Below are 19,934 nucleotides of genomic sequence, written 5' to 3'. Positions count from 1 at the left end.
TAAGAGTTTGATAATGTTGATTTCTGCCTGCTGAATGTTTACATTATGAACTGTTGACTAATATACAAATGTTTCCAACTTTTTAAGCTCATAATCTGTAAACGTTTAGACAGTTTCCCAGGCAACTATTGATTTCCATTAATTTCCTTTTTGATTCAAAATCAATTAGTAAACTTTAAACTTAGTTGAGTTGTGTTATTTTCCACATCAAATCTGCAAAATAACTGTTGTTGCAAGAGCTGCCTAGCATATGGGAGAGTGAATGGAAGTCAATGGCTGCCAAATTCAGCAAAAACATGCCCAACAGTCTAAAGCAGCATGGATTGCAAAATAGTTAACTATGATGTTAATCATAGGTTGCTTTTTTTAATGGGGCTAAAGCATGTTAAAATGGTATGTAATCCAAGTTTGAGAATAGGTCCATGTGAGAGAATTGGAGACAATTAGTCAAATGAGTTCACATGATCTGGTTTAAACCCATAACTTTGGAGTTTTTGAAGTCATAGCCTGTAATCTAAATACATGGTCTCAAAAGTTTGAAATCACCCAGTAAGAGTTTAAAAAGTCCAATCTTTTGTATTCATGTCACCAATCCTCACAGTAAGTGTCAAGTTGAGTTCTGACAATCCTCACATCACTGAGCGGAGCCCAAAGTTGGAACGAGAACTGCTCACACTCACACAGAGAGATACAGGCTGAGGTTAAGCAAACATAGACAAGCATCAGGATTTTCCAGGGAGTCTCCATTATTTCTGGCTTGGGGTCTCTAATGGTATTTCATTGTAATTGCTATGATGTCAGAGTGTCCGTCCGCCCTAATGGCCTTCTAAAAACAACAACAAGGACAGATTGGTTCCATTCACTGCTTGTTGTCCGGACAGAGAGAACCGCAGTCCAGCAGCTCCAATCTCTGCAAGATCTCCAGCTGAAAAGGTGAGAAGTGTTTTTCATCCAATAAGTAATGTAGGACATGTTCATTCATGTTTTAATAATTCATTCAAGATTCTTAGAAACTGCTGAAAGGACAAAAAGTGTACATAATGATGTTACCAGGCTATGTTACACAGTGCACTTTCATAGCCTATGTGGAGTCATTGTACTCAGTGGGGTGTCTCATTGCCTATAAAAGTATCCACATCATGCAGAAAGTATTTTTATTTCAGTGTAATATTTCTTCATTCAAGTCGAGCAGTCTGCAGTCTGGCTGGGTTGAGTTGATTCCAGTCGGTTTACAGAGCACTTTAAGTGGTTTTCTTGAAGAGTAATTAAGCAGATGTCTCCAGTAGTATTAAGAAATGATTGAAACGAGAAAAGAAAAACAACTTTTATGTGTTAAGTAACTACACTCCCGATTAGTCACTTGTAGTATAATTAGAAATGTATTTTTAGTTTGGATAAAAATGGGGATTACATTTTTAGTATAGGTCACTAGTACCATTGCCTGCAGTTAGCATAATAAACACTGGAGGGAGTTGAGAGTCATGCTAAATGTCAAAACTGGCTCTGAAATTCAGTTGTTGTGGATCATCTTTCTTTATAGATGTCAAATACACCTCCTGCAATTCACATATTTTTATAAAAGAGGCCAAACTGAATATTTTATACATTTCATAACTTGACCTGGTGCATGACATCAATTTTGTAATTGTTTCTTTCTCCAGTCATCATCCCCAGCATGCATCTCCATCCCCTGTCCGTGTCTTTCCTCGTCCTCGTTGTCGCCGTGGCAGCAGAGATGTGCGTTGCCGTGACGACACCGCTTCACGGCTTCCGAGGCTGCGCCGTGAGAGAGTTCTCGTTCGTGGCCCAGAAGCCGGGCTGCAAGGGGCTGCGTATCACCACAGAGGCCTGCTGGGGGCGCTGTCACACCTGGGAGGTAACATTTACACACACACACACACACACACACACACACACACACACACACACACACACACACACACACACACACACACACACACACACACACACACACACACACACACACACACACACACACACACACACACATAAAAGTGAAAGAACAAAAGTCACTTTAAACCAATGTCTTTTTCCGCTGCTATTCCTGAAAGAATACATAATACTGTAATCGTAAGAAATCAAATGACTCAACCCAAACCATAATAAGGCCTATGACTAATTCTCATCTATGACCCATATGTCATTGTCGTAAGAAGTACTAAAATCCCTGCAAGCAGTTAGGGAGGGTACTGAACTTTTTATGAACTTGTTCTCTTTTGCAGGGATTCTAATATAACCTCTGAGTCAATTTAAAAAAACGATTTCAGAGGAACTCAAAGTCATTAGAGGAGAAAGAGATCTGAATCAGCATAACAGAGCTGACTCAGTCACATGGCAAAGGTCAATATTAGAGTTAAAATCGTGACGAAAGTTGACTTACTAGTCTTTTCCTGGACATTCAACTGCATTTTACTGTGTTCCTCAGCAGAGGGAGGCTCTTCATTTCATGATAAGAAATCTCAACTCCACTGATTATGTTTAAAAAATGATTCAAAGATTATACTGAAAAAGACAATATTCCTAAAAGCTGTTTACATGGCTATTGGAATTTAATATTCCTGTTTACATGCAGCTGTGCATACCCAAATTAACATTAAACTCATCCAAAGAATTTAGAATTTCACCCATATCACAAAACCTTTTTATATCCAAGTCTTTTTTGATCTTTAAAGTAGAAGTGTTTGTCCTTTCAACCACACTTTTCATCTGTTGGTCGATTTTGTGGAAATGTCTTACAAAGCAGGGGCAAAAGCAGATGTGTAGACCTCATAAACATGTTGCATTTACTGAGATTATCCGTGCATGGGAAATCTATGTCTAGTAAAACAGTTGATGGAAAGCAAAGTAGCCTGAGTTCCACCTGTGTGTGTGAACCCTGCAGAAACCTGTGCTAGATCCTCCCTACATCCACCGTCACCACCGAGTGTGTACGTATAATCGGACCCGCCAGATGACGGCTCGCCTGCCGGGCTGCCAGCCCAATGTCTCCCCCATCTACCACTACCCCATGGCTCTGCACTGCCACTGCGCCATCTGCTCCACACAGGACGCAGAGTGTGAGACCTTCTGAGGGGCAGGACGCTGCGTCAGCTCAAAATGTTATCAACAGTTTTACTCCTATGAATAAACCTGAATAAAATTATGAAAACAAGACATTGGTAATTGTCATTCTTGACATCTTGTAACCTAGAAGTGTGTCTTTCTGTAGACGGTGTGTATGCTTACCATTATATGTCTCTATTTAGAAAGAAGAAAATGCCAGAGAAAACATTACATCTCAAAATATTCCCGGGTATTTTGTTTTGAAAATGTTAGCATAAAAATCAAGGCACTTGCGAATAACTCCACGTTAAGGCCCTTAGAGGTTAAATAAGTATGACTAGGATGGAGAAAATGTCATATCTCTAAGATTAAAGTAATATATTTATGTTGGATGGTACATGTAAATCCCCTAATCCCCGAAATACACTGAGATATTTGTTGAATACATATTTAAAAAATAAAAACTTGTCATTCGGTTTAAGACATGGCTTATGGATATGTTCAAGGTTTGGGACTAGACATGAAATGGCCATGATTAAGGTAACGGTTAGTCACCGGGGAGTGAATGAAAGTCAATGTGATGTATCATTAATTTATGGAAAAATTTGTGAAAGTGAGAAGAAAAATCAAACGTCCACAATTTGACTTTTAAGTTGCAGAATAGAAATTTATTGAAACACAGTGCATTCTTTTCATTAAATTGACATTTCCAACATTCTTTAGTTTCATTAATACATATTATTTACAAAATGTCCTTTAGTTTCAAATTCATAAATATAAATAATTTTGTACATTCTTTGGTCTCTTGTCTGCGTTTAGTGGTTATTGCAATGGATGAAATTATTAGTATATATAACCTTTATGCAGATGGCTTGACTTTTCTAACTTTAATGTAATGCTGTTATAAATTTGGGCATATTTGAAAATGTGAAATAAGTTGAAGACAGTCTTTTAAGGGGTTTGGTTGATTATAATCCTGGAGTTACAGAATGGTTTATATAGCCTTTAAACACAAATGTGCATCAATCAAGTTTTCTTGAAAAACTTCCCTTACATCAAATTGTACACAAGCACACAAAACACACGCGGTCACACACTCACAAATCTTTTATACTTTTAAAAATGTGAATTCCTCATTTTAATCTCAATGTACTTGGCGATTAATCCAGGCCAGGGTTACTCTGCCTATGATTAAATTCAAACATTTTGAGTGACATGGGGGATGTGCATAGACCCTTCATCTTTTGGCTTTTTTCCAACAACCTTCTTTTATTCTTTGAGAACCAGAATGAAGGAAATTAGTATTCAGAGTAATTTAGTGGATTGTTTTTTAGTTAAATAGATTAAAGGGGATTTTCATCAACATTCAAAATATCTCAACATAGATAGAAAAATTATGGTTCATCCCTGAAACACTTGTATTTCAATAATTTTGCAGTTTGTACGGCTTAAATTCGTTTTTGGCTTTGTTGTACATTTGAGATGCATCATATTGTCTTGATTTGTCAGTAGCGGGACTTGCGGCACATGTCGCATCGACACGCCTTTGCAGTCAGGATCTCTATTTCGTCATGGTGACGACCTCTAGGGCAGTCCAGGCGAACTTTGACCTGAGGTGGGAAAGGAGGAAATTCAAAATGACCCAAAACGTAGAGTAATTGACATTGCATTTGTTTTATTTTGTACGGTAGTTTTTTACCTTAGCGTCCTTGCTTATGGTGCAGCATCGTGAGGCGGAGGTGATGTTGTGGGTGAAGTTGGAGGCCACCAGCACGGAGTATCTGGAAGGGAAGGCGCTGGACTCGCAGTAACCAACGCAGGCGTAGACCAGGTGGGTGCCTTTACATGTGCTGCGACGGTCACTGCGAATGGTCACGTTGAAAGCTGGAGACAGGAGGGTCATACAAAAACACTGTTATGTTCATTTTGGTAACTGAAAAAACACATTTTTCCTAAACTCTGTTACTCAATGAAAATGTGCACATACGTGTATGCTGTTTTGAATGGAAATGCATTTTCAAATCAGTGGGTTACTTACGGTGTAGGTGACACCCTGGGGTGAGGCCATCGTGGCTCCATCCAATAGGAGAGAAGAGCAGCAGCAGTGACATCACTGGTAGGACCAGCATGCAGAAATGTGACGTCATGCACAGCGACATCTGGATGGCAGGCTGGAGGACCCAAACAAAAGGCAAAGTATGTACCATTAGACTTTAATGTTGGATATAATCTTAAATGTATCTCAGCATTTGTCCTTTTGAACTACTACAAAGTTTACCCTTTTAGACTTTTACATTACAAACAAACAGAACAATCACTTATTTTTTAATTCAATGAAACATTGAGGATGGAACAGGGGCTAAGGAAGGTCATTTAGGAGTAAATCTGAATCTCGATGTGTACACACACATCATTTTTCACTTGAGTTAAAATTGTGAGTTTTGTTATGAGCTGAAGAAACTAAAGGAACCGCAGCTTTCTCAAACCCTGAGTTTCCCTCAACCTGAGATGATCTTCTCCTGTTGAACTTTCCCCTCAAATCAAAACCCATAGCCCCCTCCCTTATCTACCAGGGTGATTTCCCTCCCTGCTCGCCTGCCTGCCGGTGTGTCACAGCTAATGTGAATAAAAACAATACAGTCTTCATCTTTTCTGTCTGCCTCACTTAACAGCTACCTGCTGACACATGTATACATACACAGCTCACACTGACTCGTGAAAATGTACACATAGCTGCACACAAGAAAGCGGCAGCATAATCAGATACTCAACACAAAGCTTTCTTTAAAATAGAGTAAGGGTAAAGGAATCAGTCTTTTCCCTGTTAACCCACATAAGCATGAATGGGAACATATATGTGTGCATATATGCTCACACCCCCTCACACACACACTCCAACACGTGTGTAAACAATAAAGTCATGTTTTCCTGGGAATTTGGTGATCCTGACCCTTGCCCTTTAAAATGGCAGCTCTTTCCAGCTCCGCTTCCCGCCGACGGGAGGAATTGCCTCCACGGGGATGGTGGAACGACCCCTAGGGAAGCCATTAACGCCGGTGGTACGGACAAATTAACAGGTCAGGACTGTGTGTGTGAGCCCATTAACCCCATGTCAGCTGGAGAGGCAGGGGAAATGCTCCGCTTTTTCCTCTTATGTGGGGTTTCCACGCCTAAAGGCAGGTTTGTCTTTAAGGAAAGTGGGTTGTAATATCCTCCAAAAACAGCCCAAAGACTAAATACCTCAACATCTTTCAAATGCTTGTAAACACATCCACAAAAACCTTGATAAAATCATGTTACCAGTGTTGCCTTTGGATATAATTTAAAAGCTGTGCATAGAAGTAATCAATGACACAAAGTAGATGGAAAACTCTTTCTCACGCTTTCTTAAAATGCTCCTCAGAAGTGTAAAGACAGCAAAATGCTGCAAGGATCTAGATTTGAAAATAACAGATATTTGGAAAGTAAATGGAGGAATGTTACTACTTTATTCCCTTTAATGTGATTTATATTATTTGAACATCTCAGTTCATTGACCCAAAAGCTGCAGCTGACCATTTAAAAAACAAAATACTATTAATTGCTGATATATAATAAGTTACAGGAGTTGAGTCAGTGTTTTTTGCTAAGTCAAGAACCTGAAACCTCTACTACAATACAGTTTCTTTTGAACAATTCCCTATGCATTTTCCTGCTCAGTTAAAATGGTCAAAGCCTTAATGACAGGAAGAATACTGTCTTAAATTAGTACAGACTAAAAGGAGACACAGAGTACGATCCATTTTCTTTACAAAATATCTATATCGTGCAGCATATAAATCAAAATAATTCAATGTCATTGTCATGACAGTAGAAGTCAGCTGAGTAGTCAGTCGATTCAAGATAAAACCTTCCAAACACAGCAACATGTATGCTCACTTGAAAAATAATGAATGGGGCAATATAAGATTATTATTATTAACATGCAGCGCAGAGATCTGCAGAATAAAAATGCCCCCCACCCCCATTGTTCAATTCAAATAACAAATAAAGATTTAAATCAATAAGAAAGCAACTAATACAACACCATAGCTTAACAGAACAGAACATTTAAAGGTCTATTCCACCAACATGATGCATTCAATTTCATTCCAGGTGTAAAAAGCAGCCCTGTGTTTTCTTACCTGAAGATGTGGAGCAGAGTGCAGATTCTGGAGTGCAGTGCAGGTGAGTCGACTGACAGGTGTGTGTGTCTGCTCGGCGCCTCATGCAGGGATATAAGTAACACAGGTAAGAGTGAAGGCACTTATAGCTCTGGACACACCCACAATTAGAGCTGACACTGTGTGAATGTTTCCCCTTTTTTTCTAAAAGTGCCTCTCTCTTAACCTGCACAAAAAAAGTGAAATGATTGCAAAAAATTATTAAAATTGCCTTCTTTCTTTAACGTCTTCCTCTTGGTGTGTGTAAGCGTCTTTCTCTCTGTCCCTGCACCCTCCCCCTCTGATTTCAACCTTTAGGGGGACCGCTGCTGTGACACAGAGGAAAACTAGATAGGTTTTCCATCAACGCACACCACCACAATAGTAAGAACACACGCAGCTTTACCACACACACACACACACACACACACACACACACACACACACACACACACACACACACACACACACACACACACACACACACACACACACACACACACACACACACACACACATGCACAGAGACGCACAGGCTACGCACATGCATGCAAAATCACAAAGACAATTATCTCCTCGATCTGATTGATGCTAATAAATAAAGAGAGTGGGAGACCTCACACACACACACACACACACACGCCTGGGTTTTCCATTTGTGGCTGCAGGAGGAAGGGCAGGGTCGGGTCAGAAGATATTGCTGGTTTGGGTCAACTCTGTGTGGACATGATGGGTAAAATGTGGATGAGGAAGCCAGCTTAGCAACCACACTGTCCAAACTACAGCGGGATATTCCTTTATTAAACTTAGATTATTTTTTGGGCAGTTTCTGGACACTTCGGTGACATGTCACAAAAGTCACAAACGTTCCAATCAGACCACAGATGACATTCAAATGTCCCAAAATGAGTGTCTTTTGTGCCCTTGTGGTTAAAATGGTTTTCAGGGTGAGGAAACAAATGTAATACTTACTGGAAGAGCAAGGATCTGAATCTCCCGAGGTTACGTCTTTGGTTTTTCAATGAGTTTTTCCACGTCTCCCTGGAGAATTTGGGCTGGGTTGGGAATTGTTGCCAGTGTGGGTCTATAACGCCCACGGAGATATGAAACCCACTGATATTGGGCCATAAATATAATAATATATTTGACAGATTTTGATTTACTGCAAGGAGAATTGATTTAAGAAGTCAAAGACCAAAATCACAGTCACAAAACAGTCACTGCTGCGTCACATTTTCTTTCAGCGTAATATTTTGGTTGGATCCCAGATGCAGTTTATTATATTGCAGCAATAATAGTTGTTTTATTGTATGTTTTTAGCTTTAGCAAGAGCTCCACATCTGTCTTGTATTGTGAATCAGACTCGGGACAGCTGGAGGCGATTCTTCCAGAAATACAATCTGTAGACCCTTGTTATGACCTTTAAACAAGGGACATTACAAAAAACTCTCCAAACAACTCCAAGAAAAACTGACTGTTAGTATGTAATTCACCCAGGAAACAATAGGATTTCATTTATGCTTTTTAAGTGTTTTACTCATGGTAAAAAATATGTTTTACATTTAAGTCCATGAGAAATAAGGTATTTCCCCACACTATAACCAAGGAAAATCATAATTTGAGTATATCTGCTTAGATAAATGTTGATTTATGCTAACTGTAGGAGCTTAGAAGGAGAGAGCGATGCTACTGACTCACAGATGGCGCAGGGGCGAGTACCTGTAAATGTGGGCAGGTTGCAATAACCCAAATCATATTTTGCATACATAACTGTGCTGGCAGAATCTTTTCGCAAAAACACAACCAAAACGCAAACCAAGACCATTACAGAGTTGTTGTCAACAAATTCCATTGAAATTGACCATAAAACACACACATGTTCATATTTATATTCAATCCAACATTCACGCTGCTGCTATATGAACTCACTTGAATATAAAATGTGTATTAATGTACTGCTGAAAGTCCAAAATGTACTGGTGTTTGAGTCACGTTTCCTGAAAAACCACAGTCACTAGCTGTATTAGGTAAAAATGAAGCCATATATTTGGGACTTTATTTCTTTGTAAGGATATATGTCATTTCTTTAGGCCAAGTGCCACAAATAGTGTAGGGAAATCTATAGAGACACACATTTTTTGTTTTACACTACACAAATATAGAATAATGCCAGTCCTATTCTTAAAACCTTCTTTCTACAATCCAATTACAGTTTATCAGCTACTTGTTTTTAATTTACTATTAGTCAAATGTCCTTGTTAGTTTTGTATCATTTTGAATTATTCTCATACTGTATTTGGTAAAGACTTTATTTCTAAACTGCATTTTAGTTTTCTTGCGTCATCAATAGTGGATGTTTACATCATCAGTTGGTGTTTAATGGCGTTTATGCGCCGTCTCACCTTCGTTTTTTCTTGATTCTAGAGAAAAAAAGTTTGGTGACGAACACATATTGTCTTATTTTTAATTAGCAAAATGAACGCTATGGATATACATTTAAATGCCACACCATTTTCTGTGTTAATGATTTAGCATTGATGGTGATGCTTTGGCTCCCAGCGCTTCACACTGACTCACATCCTCACACATACACACTTTTCTAAGGAAAACACAATTATCATCTTATGGCCCCTCCATCCCAGAACATTCCCAAACACCGTTATGTCAATGGAAAACGGAATGTGTGACATCATCACCTAAACCCCCCACCTACACACACGTATGTACACACACTAAACTATTAGTGTGTTGACTGTGAGCTGCAGTGTGTTTCTTCTGATTCCATGCCAACCAGAGGGAGAGAGAGAGAGAGAGAGAGAGAGAGAGAGAGAGAGAGAGACTATAAATCTGAGTGGCCCACAGCACCTCATCAGGAGAGAATTAGATGTGAGTGAACTTTGTTAAACTGGAGTCTCCTGTAGCTGAGATGCACACACACACACACACACACACACACACACACACACACACACACACACACACACACACACACACACACACACACACACACATTTCTCCAGTGTGAGTCAGCGGGGTGACTGATGTTTGTATCGCTGAGTGGCCTCGTCGCTCTCGGCTGCCGTGGAAACCGTGGCGTCTTGAATAACTATAATATCATTAATGTGTCCGCTTCCACTTCTGCCCTGTTATTCTAATCTCAGTGTGTGTGCGTGTGTGTGTGTGTGTGTGTGTGTGTGTGAAAGTATATGATGCATGTGTGTGCGTCTGTGCAGCAGTGTATGATGTGTGAGTGTGTGTTATTTTATATGCATCATTATGTCTGACAGGATATTGTGTGTGGTCAAAGTGTGTAAGTAGACGTGAGTGTAAGATTATGTGTGTGTTATTTTGGGCACTATGACAATGTTAGGAGAGGATTAGGCAAAGTTTTCCTGTTTCTAAGATGATGTTTGAGTCCAGTTGACCCATTTACCCCCATGTATTAACACACACGGGCAGACACACACACACACACACACACCAAAAGTGGAAATAAGCAGGGCATTGTCCGTTGGAATGTGCTAACGTGAAATAAACAGCCTGCACACTTCCAGAATAATGTTACAATTCGAATTTAACTTTTTAGGAATAAAAGTCAGCGCAGAGCTTCAGTTGTTAATGCTCAATACCACAAATAAGGCAAGAAATCAAGGTGTAGCTAGTTATGGACTCAGACCTGAACTTCAACAGTCAAATTACAGCAATTAAAGCAGCCTACTATCACCTGAAGAACATATCTAGGATTAAAAGCCTAATGACACAGCTGGATTTGGAAAAACTAGTCCATGCTTTCATCTTCAGTAGACTGGACTACTCACAGGCCTCAATAAAAAGTATATCAGAAAGCTAAAGGTTATTCAATGTTGCCTATTTTGTTTTGTAACTTTGAATTGCCGTGTGCTGAAAGGTACTATTTAAATAAACTTGCCTTACCTTAACTAGTACATTATTCATAACAACTTAATTAACATAAAACATGATTAAAGCAATGTGTCGGCAAAAAGAAAATAAATCGGATGCAAATGGGGCCGCCGATCATGAAAGGAAAATTACATCTAGCAGAATTTAAGATGGGAAACTAAGAAATCAAAGACACATTGCTCTCTTGTTACATTTGGAGGGGGTCAGAGTTCACGAAAGTGAGTCTATAAGGAGGAATAATATCTGTATAAATGAATTCTCACTGATTGAAAGAGTTATTGCAGGTGATGCTTTATAAAATCACAAAAAACAAACAATGGAAACAAGGAAGCAACAATCTTTATTTGCTTATATGAGCTACAACAGAAAGCTAACATAAATACACCCTTGAACTCTGCACTTAATAGTTATATCAATATATAATTAAGATATAAATAAAATAGAACATCTTACATGAGTCGGAATAACCTCAGTTCAATAGGGAACATTAATAATGACCTTTATACAACTGATTATTTAACAAGGATACAAACAGGTCTATTCAAATGTTCCTGAAAAAAACAAACTCCTGAGTTCTCTCTGCAGGACTTAAACTAAACAAACCCCGGTGAGTTTCCGCTTCAGTCACCAGTAACACCTCCTGTCTCCGTACAGTGGCCCTCAGGGGTCTCTGAAGAGCAGGGAGAAGGGGAAGACATGGCTGCAAAGAGGGAGACAGATAGCGTTAACACACTGTGATTAATGGCTACTGCATATCATTATTACCATGAAAGGCTGCATGTTTGGCATGCTGTGTCAGTGCGGAGCTACTTCTGTCGATCTCTGTGAGCCTCAGGACATCTCCGCTTGTCTCAACAGAAAGAGCTATATTGTCATCTCTGTGCGTATAATAGCTGGATTTCCCCGATCCATTTTAATCTTTGTCAACCTTTTTCTTTCAGTTAGCTCTTGTTTCTCCCGTGGGTGTTAACGTCAAATCTACAAACAGTGACATCACCCTCATCTCTGAAGGTTACGCTTACTGTTTGCCAATTCACTGCTCTGCTGTCGTTCTCAGCGTTAGCTTTTAGCATGCTAGCTAAACACTGTTAACTGTTGGTGTGCCTGCTCAGGTACAGACCTAGCTAGTCGACTCAGAATCCCTGCCCTCACAGGGGTACCAGGTTCAGACTCTTCCTCTTCTTCTTCATCCTCTTCCATGGGCTCTATTGTCCCAGAATGCACTTCACCTCTAGTCCCACTTCCTGTCACTGTGACACCTGGGTCCTGCTGGGGTTCGTATTTCTGAAGGAGAGAATTAAATGAAAAAAAAGAAAGAACAGAATATAGTCTTTCTTCCAGTTATAGTAGTCAAATGTAATTCATTTCAGCATTTGCTAACACCTCCCACAAAAAGCACTTGTCCCATATCAGCTTTGCAAAAATACTGCAGCTGTGTGCATGCGGCTGTGGTACGAGCAATAACCCATAAATAGGGTTTGGAGTCATGTCTTTTACAGGAGCTCAACTTTGAAAAATAATATGTTTATCTGCCATTTTTAGCATTTCAAACCTGCAGTTTCTGGTCAAAAATATTAAAAACTGAGCTCGAGAAAAAAAAGTGTTAGCATAGACACACTAACTCTGAGTAGTGGGGCTAAGCTAATGGTCAATTGGACTTCTGTATGAGCTTAAAAATATACTTTTGATAACCCGAATATTGTCTCTTGGTCTATGACACTTCTCATGAGTCGGTTTGTGCCATGAACTCAATAACCACCTTCATTGTTCAAGCATAATCCCTTTTAAAGCTTAACACGATTAGTTTAAATCCTTTTTTCCACTTGTAACAAATGTGAGGGGAAAAAGATTGGACAAGAGTCAAAGAAACCAGGATCAGATGAGATGAAAGGCAGAGGATGAGAAGGGAGCACACACTCTCTGGCATGCACAAAGTTACAGAGAAACACACTCTGTGCCTGATGTAATGCTTTTATTAACCTTAATCACACTTGTTATGCTACCTGTCTGCACAAATGTTAGCTTGGGGCTACAGAGATGCTCCAAGAGTGTGTTTATAGATGTGGTAGAGAGGAAACTGAAGGCTAAAATTAGAAGGAAAAGCATTATTCAATTTATTGTGTGACTGTGGGATGAAATTACTTCATTTGACATTTCGGAAACTGTCAAATCAGTGAAGCAGTTAAATGTGATGGGGAATTTTTTCAAGGCCTAATTAAAAAAATCACCTCATCAAAGCATCCTGCATCTTCTTTGACCTCTCTGTGTGCATGTGGACGATCCAGAGAGAGCCTGTGTAGAGTTGGACATAAACAACTAATTATACAGGCCAATTGCTTTCTACTTTAACATCTCTTTTAAAGATAATAATGTCCATGCTTATCCTTTAAAACAAAAGCCTATTTAAGCTATTGTAGGTTAAAGCAGTTTTGTAACAGATCTGTGGGAGGGGTTAGTATTCTGAGACAAAAACTCAGTCTCGATAGTATTAAAGTCATACATTAATGTAAAAAAGAGAGCCTATTCTCTGAGGTGTGGTAAAGATATATTAAAAAAGTCACAAATATACCAGAAAAAAAGCTTAAATATTCTCTGACATAAAATCATTAATATGTGAGAAATAAAAAAACATAAACAAAATGAGGCTAAAACCAAAAATGTACAAGAAAGAAATCTGGAAAATAATCCCTTGTTTTGTCAATGAACAGCAATGCTTCACTTTGTAAGGTTGAATAAACCTCTTCTTTAAACAGTAAATTGGTGGATGTCATGCCTCATAATGCATGGCCTCCAAAGACCTTCAATTACAAGTTGTTGGATTAAATGGCAGATTACGCAGCCAACACCAACACTTCTCTGTTAGATGCCTCTTGTTGACAAGTCTGACTGCTCACTGAGTCATTTTCAAACTCATTCTTCTCTGTTCCCATTTTTCCAGCAGGTTTAACACGAAAACAAACCATCTGTCTCTCCAGGGCATCTCTCACAGCCTATGAGAATAGAAGTGTGTGTTATATTTATGTAGCACCTTTGTAAGGACATGTAAGTGTAATGGTCAGCGTGGTGAATATAATGCAATGAGAGTTTGATTTCCTGTGAGCTGGTAATGATGCTTGAGGCTCTGCTGCTTGCAGGATGTTTACACAGTTGGTGCATCTGAGCGTGTGTCCCTCAAGAAAAAAAACACAATTCTGTTTAAATAAGTTATAAACTAGTTATTGTGTGTGTGTGTGTGTGTGTGTGTGTGTGTGTGTGTGTGTGTGTGTGTGTGTGTGTGTGTGTGTGCGTGCTTCTAAAATCATCATTTGCGCCCCGCTGATCTGACTGTCAGTGTGATTGAGGTGGCGCCCGTTCGCCTCTTGTCTGTGTCATAACTGCAAGAATCACTGGAGCATGTGTGTGTGTCTGTCTGTTTTTGTGTTAGTGTGTGTGAGTGTGAAGCAGGGCAGTTGTCAGAATAGATGTCTTAGTGATTTTATGGATAGGAACACTGATATCTTTTTTCCACATTGTGAATAAAAGTGCATATTTGGGTGTGTGTGACGACTGTAGTATTAGGTTTTTGGTCAGAATCATCAATTTCATTCACTAAGGAGCCCATATGTGACCCTCGTTGCAACCACAGGGTAGGTTTTTAGTCAGTAAATATATTTATTTGCGAAGATTTTCCAAACACTTAGTTGTGGTTCCCTGTAAGGTTAAATGAGACCAACACAGAGTGAATGTAGTTTCAGGTTACAGCAGCAAACACACTCACCCAACCACAGAAGCCTTGCTTTTAGTCTCAAAATCCTGGTTTAAGTCTTGAGTATGGCCTCCTCTAGTGGTGAACATCTTCTAAAGCGCTTTGACCGGGGCTCAGGAACAGCAGCGTCTTTCTCCTAGAAAACATCCAGCAGCCATTCTATATGCAACATACTATATCAAAAGAAAGTTTGAAAGCAACATGTAAACCCTACATTCTATGTATGTGCTTGAAAACTCACTGGGCTCAGCTTCTCCTCTGCTTGCTTTGATGCCTCTGCAAGATAAATACATGTGAGTCAGTATGTTGTGTATCTGTTTGTGTACTCTTCTGAACTGAAACCTACAATGTCTGTTCTTTATCACGCAGTCACTTCACAAGGACAATCAGTTCAGGAACTAATGTCCATGTCTTTGTGCTAATAACATTTATTTTTTTCCCCCCTATTGTCTTTATGAATTCCCAGCCCTCACCATCCTGCATGTTCTTCTCCAGGTAGAGGATCAGGCAGTAGGGGTAGGCTGCCAGCTTCCTGTCACCATGTTTGGGCACCACCTTTGGTGCTCCTTTCCATCGCTTCTTATCTGGTACACACGGTTAATGAAATACAGGTGATATCCAGTGAATAAGCTTCAGGAGCTTTATTCCTTGATCTGTATTTAACAGAATGTCGATATTGAACAAATTCGCTACTGTGCAATTTGCTAAAGCATCAGTATGAACTATGTTGATCTCAAGACTGAACTTTAGTTGTAACCGTCATGCCCTGGACTTATTTTGTCACTGCAAAAACATCTCAACTATGAGGTAGAAGTAATGTTGGGGAAAACTGGTGAGTAGTAGTAGTAGTAGTTGGTAGAGAGATACAAAGCGAGGGATAGGTAGGAATAGGTAGAAAGCTGACAAAAAGAAATACTGTTACTTAATAAAATATGGTAAAGGATACAGGGGAAGATATTGAAGTGGGCACTAAAGAAGGGTTGGAGACTGTCCAGGTTGCCAAGAACAGTTCTGATAACTTCCTAAAAAGAGAAAGTGAGAGAGGGAGTTAGAAAAAAAAGTGAACAATATCAGTTAACTGTGAAAGTAGACATTTGATTTAGTGTGGACACAACTCATGTGAGGGCTGTTAAGTACCCATCATTACCTCCAGTTCCTGGTTGAAGCAGTTTCCTCCCATGACCTCTTCTCCCCTGATGAAAAAAAAATATGCTTTTTTCTTCTTCCTGAAAAGCTTCTGCATCCTTCAGGCATTTCAGGATCAGTTAGTTTCATTCTAAGGGTATATTTTGGAATCAAAGCAGACAGATTCCATGGGGCCTTAGATCCACTTTTTCTTCTCTTTTCGCGGATGAAACAAAATAATACACAGATCAAGTGTACCAGCAGCCATTATAGGCAGTAGTTTTAAAAGAAAAACAGTTTAAATGGAGAGAAAAGATCAATGTTTCCTAGGTTGCCTGAAGCTCAGCCATCTCCCTCACTGCTTTTAAGATTAAGGAACATTTTGCAATGCTTTGTGGGATTGACCTTGAGGGGGAAGTAGGGAAGGAGATAAGAGTGGATACCATCATAGTCTTACTGTTTCTTGTGTGACTTAGGGCTTTATAAACTTGTGTTGTTTTTCACTGCTTTCAAGGAAGAAGGAACATAACTCCTGTCTGTAGTTGTTCTAATATAGCCTGTTCTCTTTTTTAGACAAATGCTTATCACGATTTGAATGAAAATATCCAAGATGTGCAACCAGTCACTAACAGCTACTTCAGAAAACATTATTACTAGCCCAGTAACCCAAGGCCTGGTTTTGAGATGGTTCCTTCTTTATTATGTCACAGTAGTCTCTTTTTCTTTGCTCCCCTTTAGGCTAAGCCTTGAGTAAAACAGCAAGACTGTACTGGCTGTATTGAGATTTATCCGCTGACTTGTCTCGCTCTTATCAACCGAGAGGACAGGAGAAGGGAAGAATAGATATTAAGAAATAAGGCAGGGCTGTGAAGATGTAAAGGACATTGTGTGTCTTGCCTGAAGCTGCAGCCTCCTCTGATCTTGAACTTGTAGATACAACTACCAGCTCTGAAGAATCGAGTTTCAGCCAAAGTGGAAGAGAAGGCCTGCAGTGGCATGACTGACCTGATATGGTTTGGAAAACAAAATCACAAAAACAAGCTATTCATTAATTGAACTGACCTGAGGGCAACCAACATACTGTTCAACATCACTGGAAATGTTAAACTGATTTAGCTAGCTAGTTTGGACGCATTTATATTTAAATATTCATATTGATGCCTTTACTTAGTAAATGAAATAACTGTCGAAATATTGCTTTTCTCATTGGCGCTCTCTTGAAATTACCGTAATGTTTAGAGGAAACGGTGGGCATAAAGTTGGTAGGTGGTCATGCAGCAATGTTCCTCCTCCTCGACCAGGACGCCAACAGTTAAAACCATGACTGTCAGTCAAACGCTCCTCGCCCCGTGATTCGCTGGAAGAAGTGAGTGACCTCCTTTGGATCGCTAGGCATACTTTGATTAGCCAGATCTTCTTCCAATCACCAGCGGCAGAGCAGGTGTCACTATGGAGACGGAGAAAAACCGCCCAGAAGATCACGTGACTGTCATGTGATCACGCTTAGCAGGAAAGACCAGTTGTAAACATTAGAAAGTACTGAGAAGTAATTTCACGTTTGCCTTTCTGAACTTTTGACTTTTTCTTAAGCACGTGAAACGCGACGAGCAATTACCTACTGATGCATCACTTTTGATTAAACGGAAAGCTTAAAAGGTGAGATTAGAATCTTTAACTGTCATTTTTTATTTGCATTCCTACCCAGTTCACTTAAAATAGTGTTATAATGCAAGGGCGAGGGACTCCTGTTTCAGGATCCTGTTTATGGGAATGCCTTTTTTTAATGCACAAAAAACTGTAGCGCATGGACCATTGTAATATTGTATTTACAGTTACTGACATTTCATTGAAGCATTATTTGTACTCCAGTTCTGATACAATCAAATTAATATTTTCTATTTAAAACAAATGTCATTATTTCTTACCAAACTCTCTTTCTCTGTGCCAGTGTGTGATAGACCAACAGTCCTAACAGGGTGCCAAAAAACACAATCAGATGTCTTCCTCCTCTTCACACTCTGTCCTCCTAAACACGGGGGTCCAGATGCCCCTCCTGGGTTTGGGGACCTACAAGTTGGTGGGTCCTGAAGATGTCTACCAGGCTGTGGATGCAGCACTGGTGGCAGGCTATCGGGCTTTTGACAGTGCAGCCGTCTACCGAAATGAAGCTGACCTGGGCCGAGCACTGAACGAGCTTCTTCCGAAACACGGCTTAACCAGAGAGGATGTGTTCATTACAAGGTGATATACATCGGTTGGCTGATAACTTATTTAAAACATACATATAAAATGCAGCTGGAATATTTGTATTTGTTTACTGATTTGATTACTGTAGCTGATGAAAGGAAAACAATGCATGTCTTTACTGGCTTTGGTGTTACACCCTGATCATGTGATCTTTCTCCCTGCAGTAAGCTGGGCCCCAAGGATCAGGGTGAGCGAGCGATGGAAGGAGCCCTCCGCAGCCTCTCTCAGCTGGACCTGGACTACATTGACCTCTACTTGATCCACTGGCCAGGTACACAGGGTCTGGTAGTTGTTGACCAACGCAACCCAGGTAAAGAATTCAGATGAAGTCAATGTTTTCCCTGAGGTACAAAAATATAACTGAAAACCTAAATGTGATGCATGTATGCAGTGGTGAAAGAAATACTCAAATTAGGTAGAAGTTGTAACACAATCAGTGTGCAATATCCTCCTAAAAATCTTAGTCGTCCAGGTGTATCAAATGTTTTATAAACAAATGCTTTACTAATTGCCAGTGTTATCCAAGCACAACTACATTTCTTAATAGGGAGATAAAATGACCTCTTGAATATTATCTTTTATTGAGTCCCTGATTAATATTTGATTGCAGGTAACAGATCTCAGAGTTGGGCTGCTCTGGAGGAGCTGCATGCCCAGGGGAAGCTGAAGGCCATTGGAGTGTCCAACTACACACCAGCACACATGAGGGAACTGATGCAGAGCTGCAAAATCCCTCCTGCTTTGCTGCAGGTAGGACACTGATAGAGCAGGAGGAGGATGGATCACATGTATAATCGTTTTTTCCAAAAGACCATGCACACCATTTTTTTGTTTGTTGTTTATCAGGTAGAGTTTCACCCAAGGCTTTGCCAGACAGAGCTAAGGAGAGTGTGTGAGGAGTATGGAGTGTGTTTCCAAGCATACTCCTCCTTGGGGAAAGGAGAGCTCGTCACTGACCCTGTGGTCATGGAGGTGGCAAAGAACTGTGAACGCACTCCTGCACAGGTAAACACACACAAAGAGCCTCTTAATTAACAGTATTTTTGTACAAACACTTTAGGTCTGTTGTTCCCCTGCAGGTCCTGTTGCGTTGGGCTGTGCAGCAGGGTGTCCCAGTGCTGCCAAAGTCCTCAAATCCAGACAGAGTAAAGGACAATTCAAGGCTTTTTGACTTCACACTGAGTGACACAGACATGGACAGACTGTCAGCTTTGGACTGTGAGCACAAATATTGCTGGGATCCATCAGAAGTGGTTTGATAGACCACATATTCACAATGCCTCTTAAATTTTGCTGTTGTTTAGCTCTGACTGGCAAAGATGAAGTGGTGGCAAAGGTTAGAGTTTGGATATGGACAACTCAGTTACATAATAAATGAACTGGGCGAATATGCAGTATGTACTAAGCTTCTGAGAGTTCAGGTAGCACATCAGAAAACATTTACTTATAAGTGTTCCTTTTTAATTGTCATATGCCATGAAACATACAATGTCTTTTAAGCCTTATTGTGCTGCTTGAAGAGCAAAAATGTGTAATAATTTTAAGACTATTTCTATATTCTTTGGTGCCTAACACACTTTAATTCATATACAAAATCGTAATAAAAAAAGAGAAAAACTGAAACATTGTGTTTATTAATGTCTTCCGTTTCA

The 19,934-nt window shown here is 39.8% G+C and overlaps 4 protein-coding genes across 5 annotated transcripts; 2 read left to right on the top strand and 2 right to left on the bottom strand.

Moving 5' to 3' along the window:
• The first annotated feature begins 661 nt into the window (after positions 1-661).
• On the top strand, positions 662-3,132 carry LOC134876054 (glycoprotein hormone beta-5-like). The gene is made up of 3 exons (XM_063900897.1): positions 662-933; positions 1,662-1,876; positions 2,903-3,132. Exons 2-3 carry the CDS (start codon positions 1,676-1,678, stop codon positions 3,089-3,091), a joined length of 390 nt encoding a protein of 129 aa, XP_063756967.1. The 5' UTR covers positions 662-933; positions 1,662-1,675; the 3' UTR covers positions 3,092-3,132.
• Positions 3,133-3,823: 691 nt separating this feature from the next.
• gpha2 (glycoprotein hormone subunit alpha 2) lies at positions 3,824-5,222 on the bottom strand. The gene is made up of 3 exons (XM_063901182.1): positions 5,102-5,222; positions 4,763-4,947; positions 3,824-4,673 (listed from the first exon to the last, which is right to left on the bottom strand). Exons 1-3 carry the CDS (start codon positions 5,220-5,222, stop codon positions 4,569-4,571), a joined length of 411 nt encoding a protein of 136 aa, XP_063757252.1. The 3' UTR covers positions 3,824-4,568.
• A 6,264-nt stretch (positions 5,223-11,486) lies between these two features.
• LOC134875662 (membrane-anchored junction protein) lies at positions 11,487-17,249 on the bottom strand. Its single transcript, XM_063900256.1, is given in 11 exon segments — positions 11,487-11,865; positions 12,286-12,449; positions 13,394-13,457; positions 14,923-14,971; positions 14,974-15,046; positions 15,152-15,186; positions 15,384-15,494; positions 15,857-15,932; positions 16,058-16,103; positions 16,933-17,040; positions 17,203-17,249. Coding segments are annotated over 10 exon segments (759 nt in total). The 5' UTR covers positions 17,034-17,040; positions 17,203-17,249; the 3' UTR covers positions 11,487-11,825.
• Positions 17,250-17,498: 249 nt separating this feature from the next.
• Positions 17,499-19,902, top strand: zgc:101765 (uncharacterized protein LOC450036 homolog). Of its 2 annotated transcripts, none has more exons than XM_063900254.1 (6): positions 17,499-17,691; positions 17,984-18,276; positions 18,447-18,553; positions 18,893-19,032; positions 19,129-19,287; positions 19,362-19,902. In XM_063900254.1, the coding sequence occupies exons 2-6, from the start codon at positions 18,032-18,034 to the stop codon at positions 19,539-19,541; spliced, it is 831 nt and encodes a 276-aa protein (XP_063756324.1). In that variant the 5' UTR covers positions 17,499-17,691; positions 17,984-18,031; the 3' UTR covers positions 19,542-19,902. The 2 variants fall into 2 exon arrangements, with proteins under 2 accessions (XP_063756324.1, XP_063756323.1); XM_063900253.1 differs by having other exon boundaries at positions 18,447-18,592.
• The last annotated feature ends 32 nt before the right edge of the window (positions 19,903-19,934 follow it).

The sequence above is a fragment of the Eleginops maclovinus genome, chromosome 14, assembly GCF_036324505.1.
Source record: "Eleginops maclovinus isolate JMC-PN-2008 ecotype Puerto Natales chromosome 14, JC_Emac_rtc_rv5, whole genome shotgun sequence".
In the NCBI taxonomy this organism is placed as follows: Eukaryota; Metazoa; Chordata; class Actinopteri; order Perciformes; family Eleginopidae; genus Eleginops; species Eleginops maclovinus.
The sequence above is the reverse complement of the archived record's forward strand: the minus strand, read 5'-3'. Positions and strand labels throughout refer to the sequence as shown.

What these genes read in the sequence shown, in the direction of transcription:
- LOC134876054 (XM_063900897.1), top strand. Translation starts at nt 1,676, where the DNA reads ATGCATCTCCATCCCCTGTCCGTGTCTTTCCTCGTCCTCGTTGTCGCC. An exon ending in GGCGCTGTCACACCTGGGAG is followed by an intron (nt 1,877 to 2,902) that starts GTAACATTTACA and finishes TGAACCCTGCAG; the next exon opens with AAACCTGTGCTAGATCCTCC.
- gpha2 (XM_063901182.1), bottom strand. Translation starts at nt 5,222, where the DNA reads ATGTCGCTGTGCATGACGTCACATTTCTGCATGCTGGTCCTACCAGTG. An exon ending in CCCAGGGTGTCACCTACACC is followed by an intron (nt 4,948 to 5,101) that starts GTAAGTAACCCA and finishes TCCTGTCTCCAG; the next exon opens with CTTTCAACGTGACCATTCGC. An exon ending in CCATAAGCAAGGACGCTAAG is followed by an intron (nt 4,674 to 4,762) that starts GTAAAAAACTAC and finishes TTCCCACCTCAG; the next exon opens with GTCAAAGTTCGCCTGGACTG.
- zgc:101765 (XM_063900253.1), top strand. Translation starts at nt 18,032, where the DNA reads ATGTCTTCCTCCTCTTCACACTCTGTCCTCCTAAACACGGGGGTCCAG. An exon ending in TGTTGACCAACGCAACCCAG is followed by an intron (nt 18,593 to 18,892) that starts GTAAAGAATTCA and finishes ATTTGATTGCAG; the next exon opens with GTAACAGATCTCAGAGTTGG. An exon ending in GTGAACGCACTCCTGCACAG is followed by an intron (nt 19,288 to 19,361) that starts GTAAACACACAC and finishes GTTCCCCTGCAG; the next exon opens with GTCCTGTTGCGTTGGGCTGT.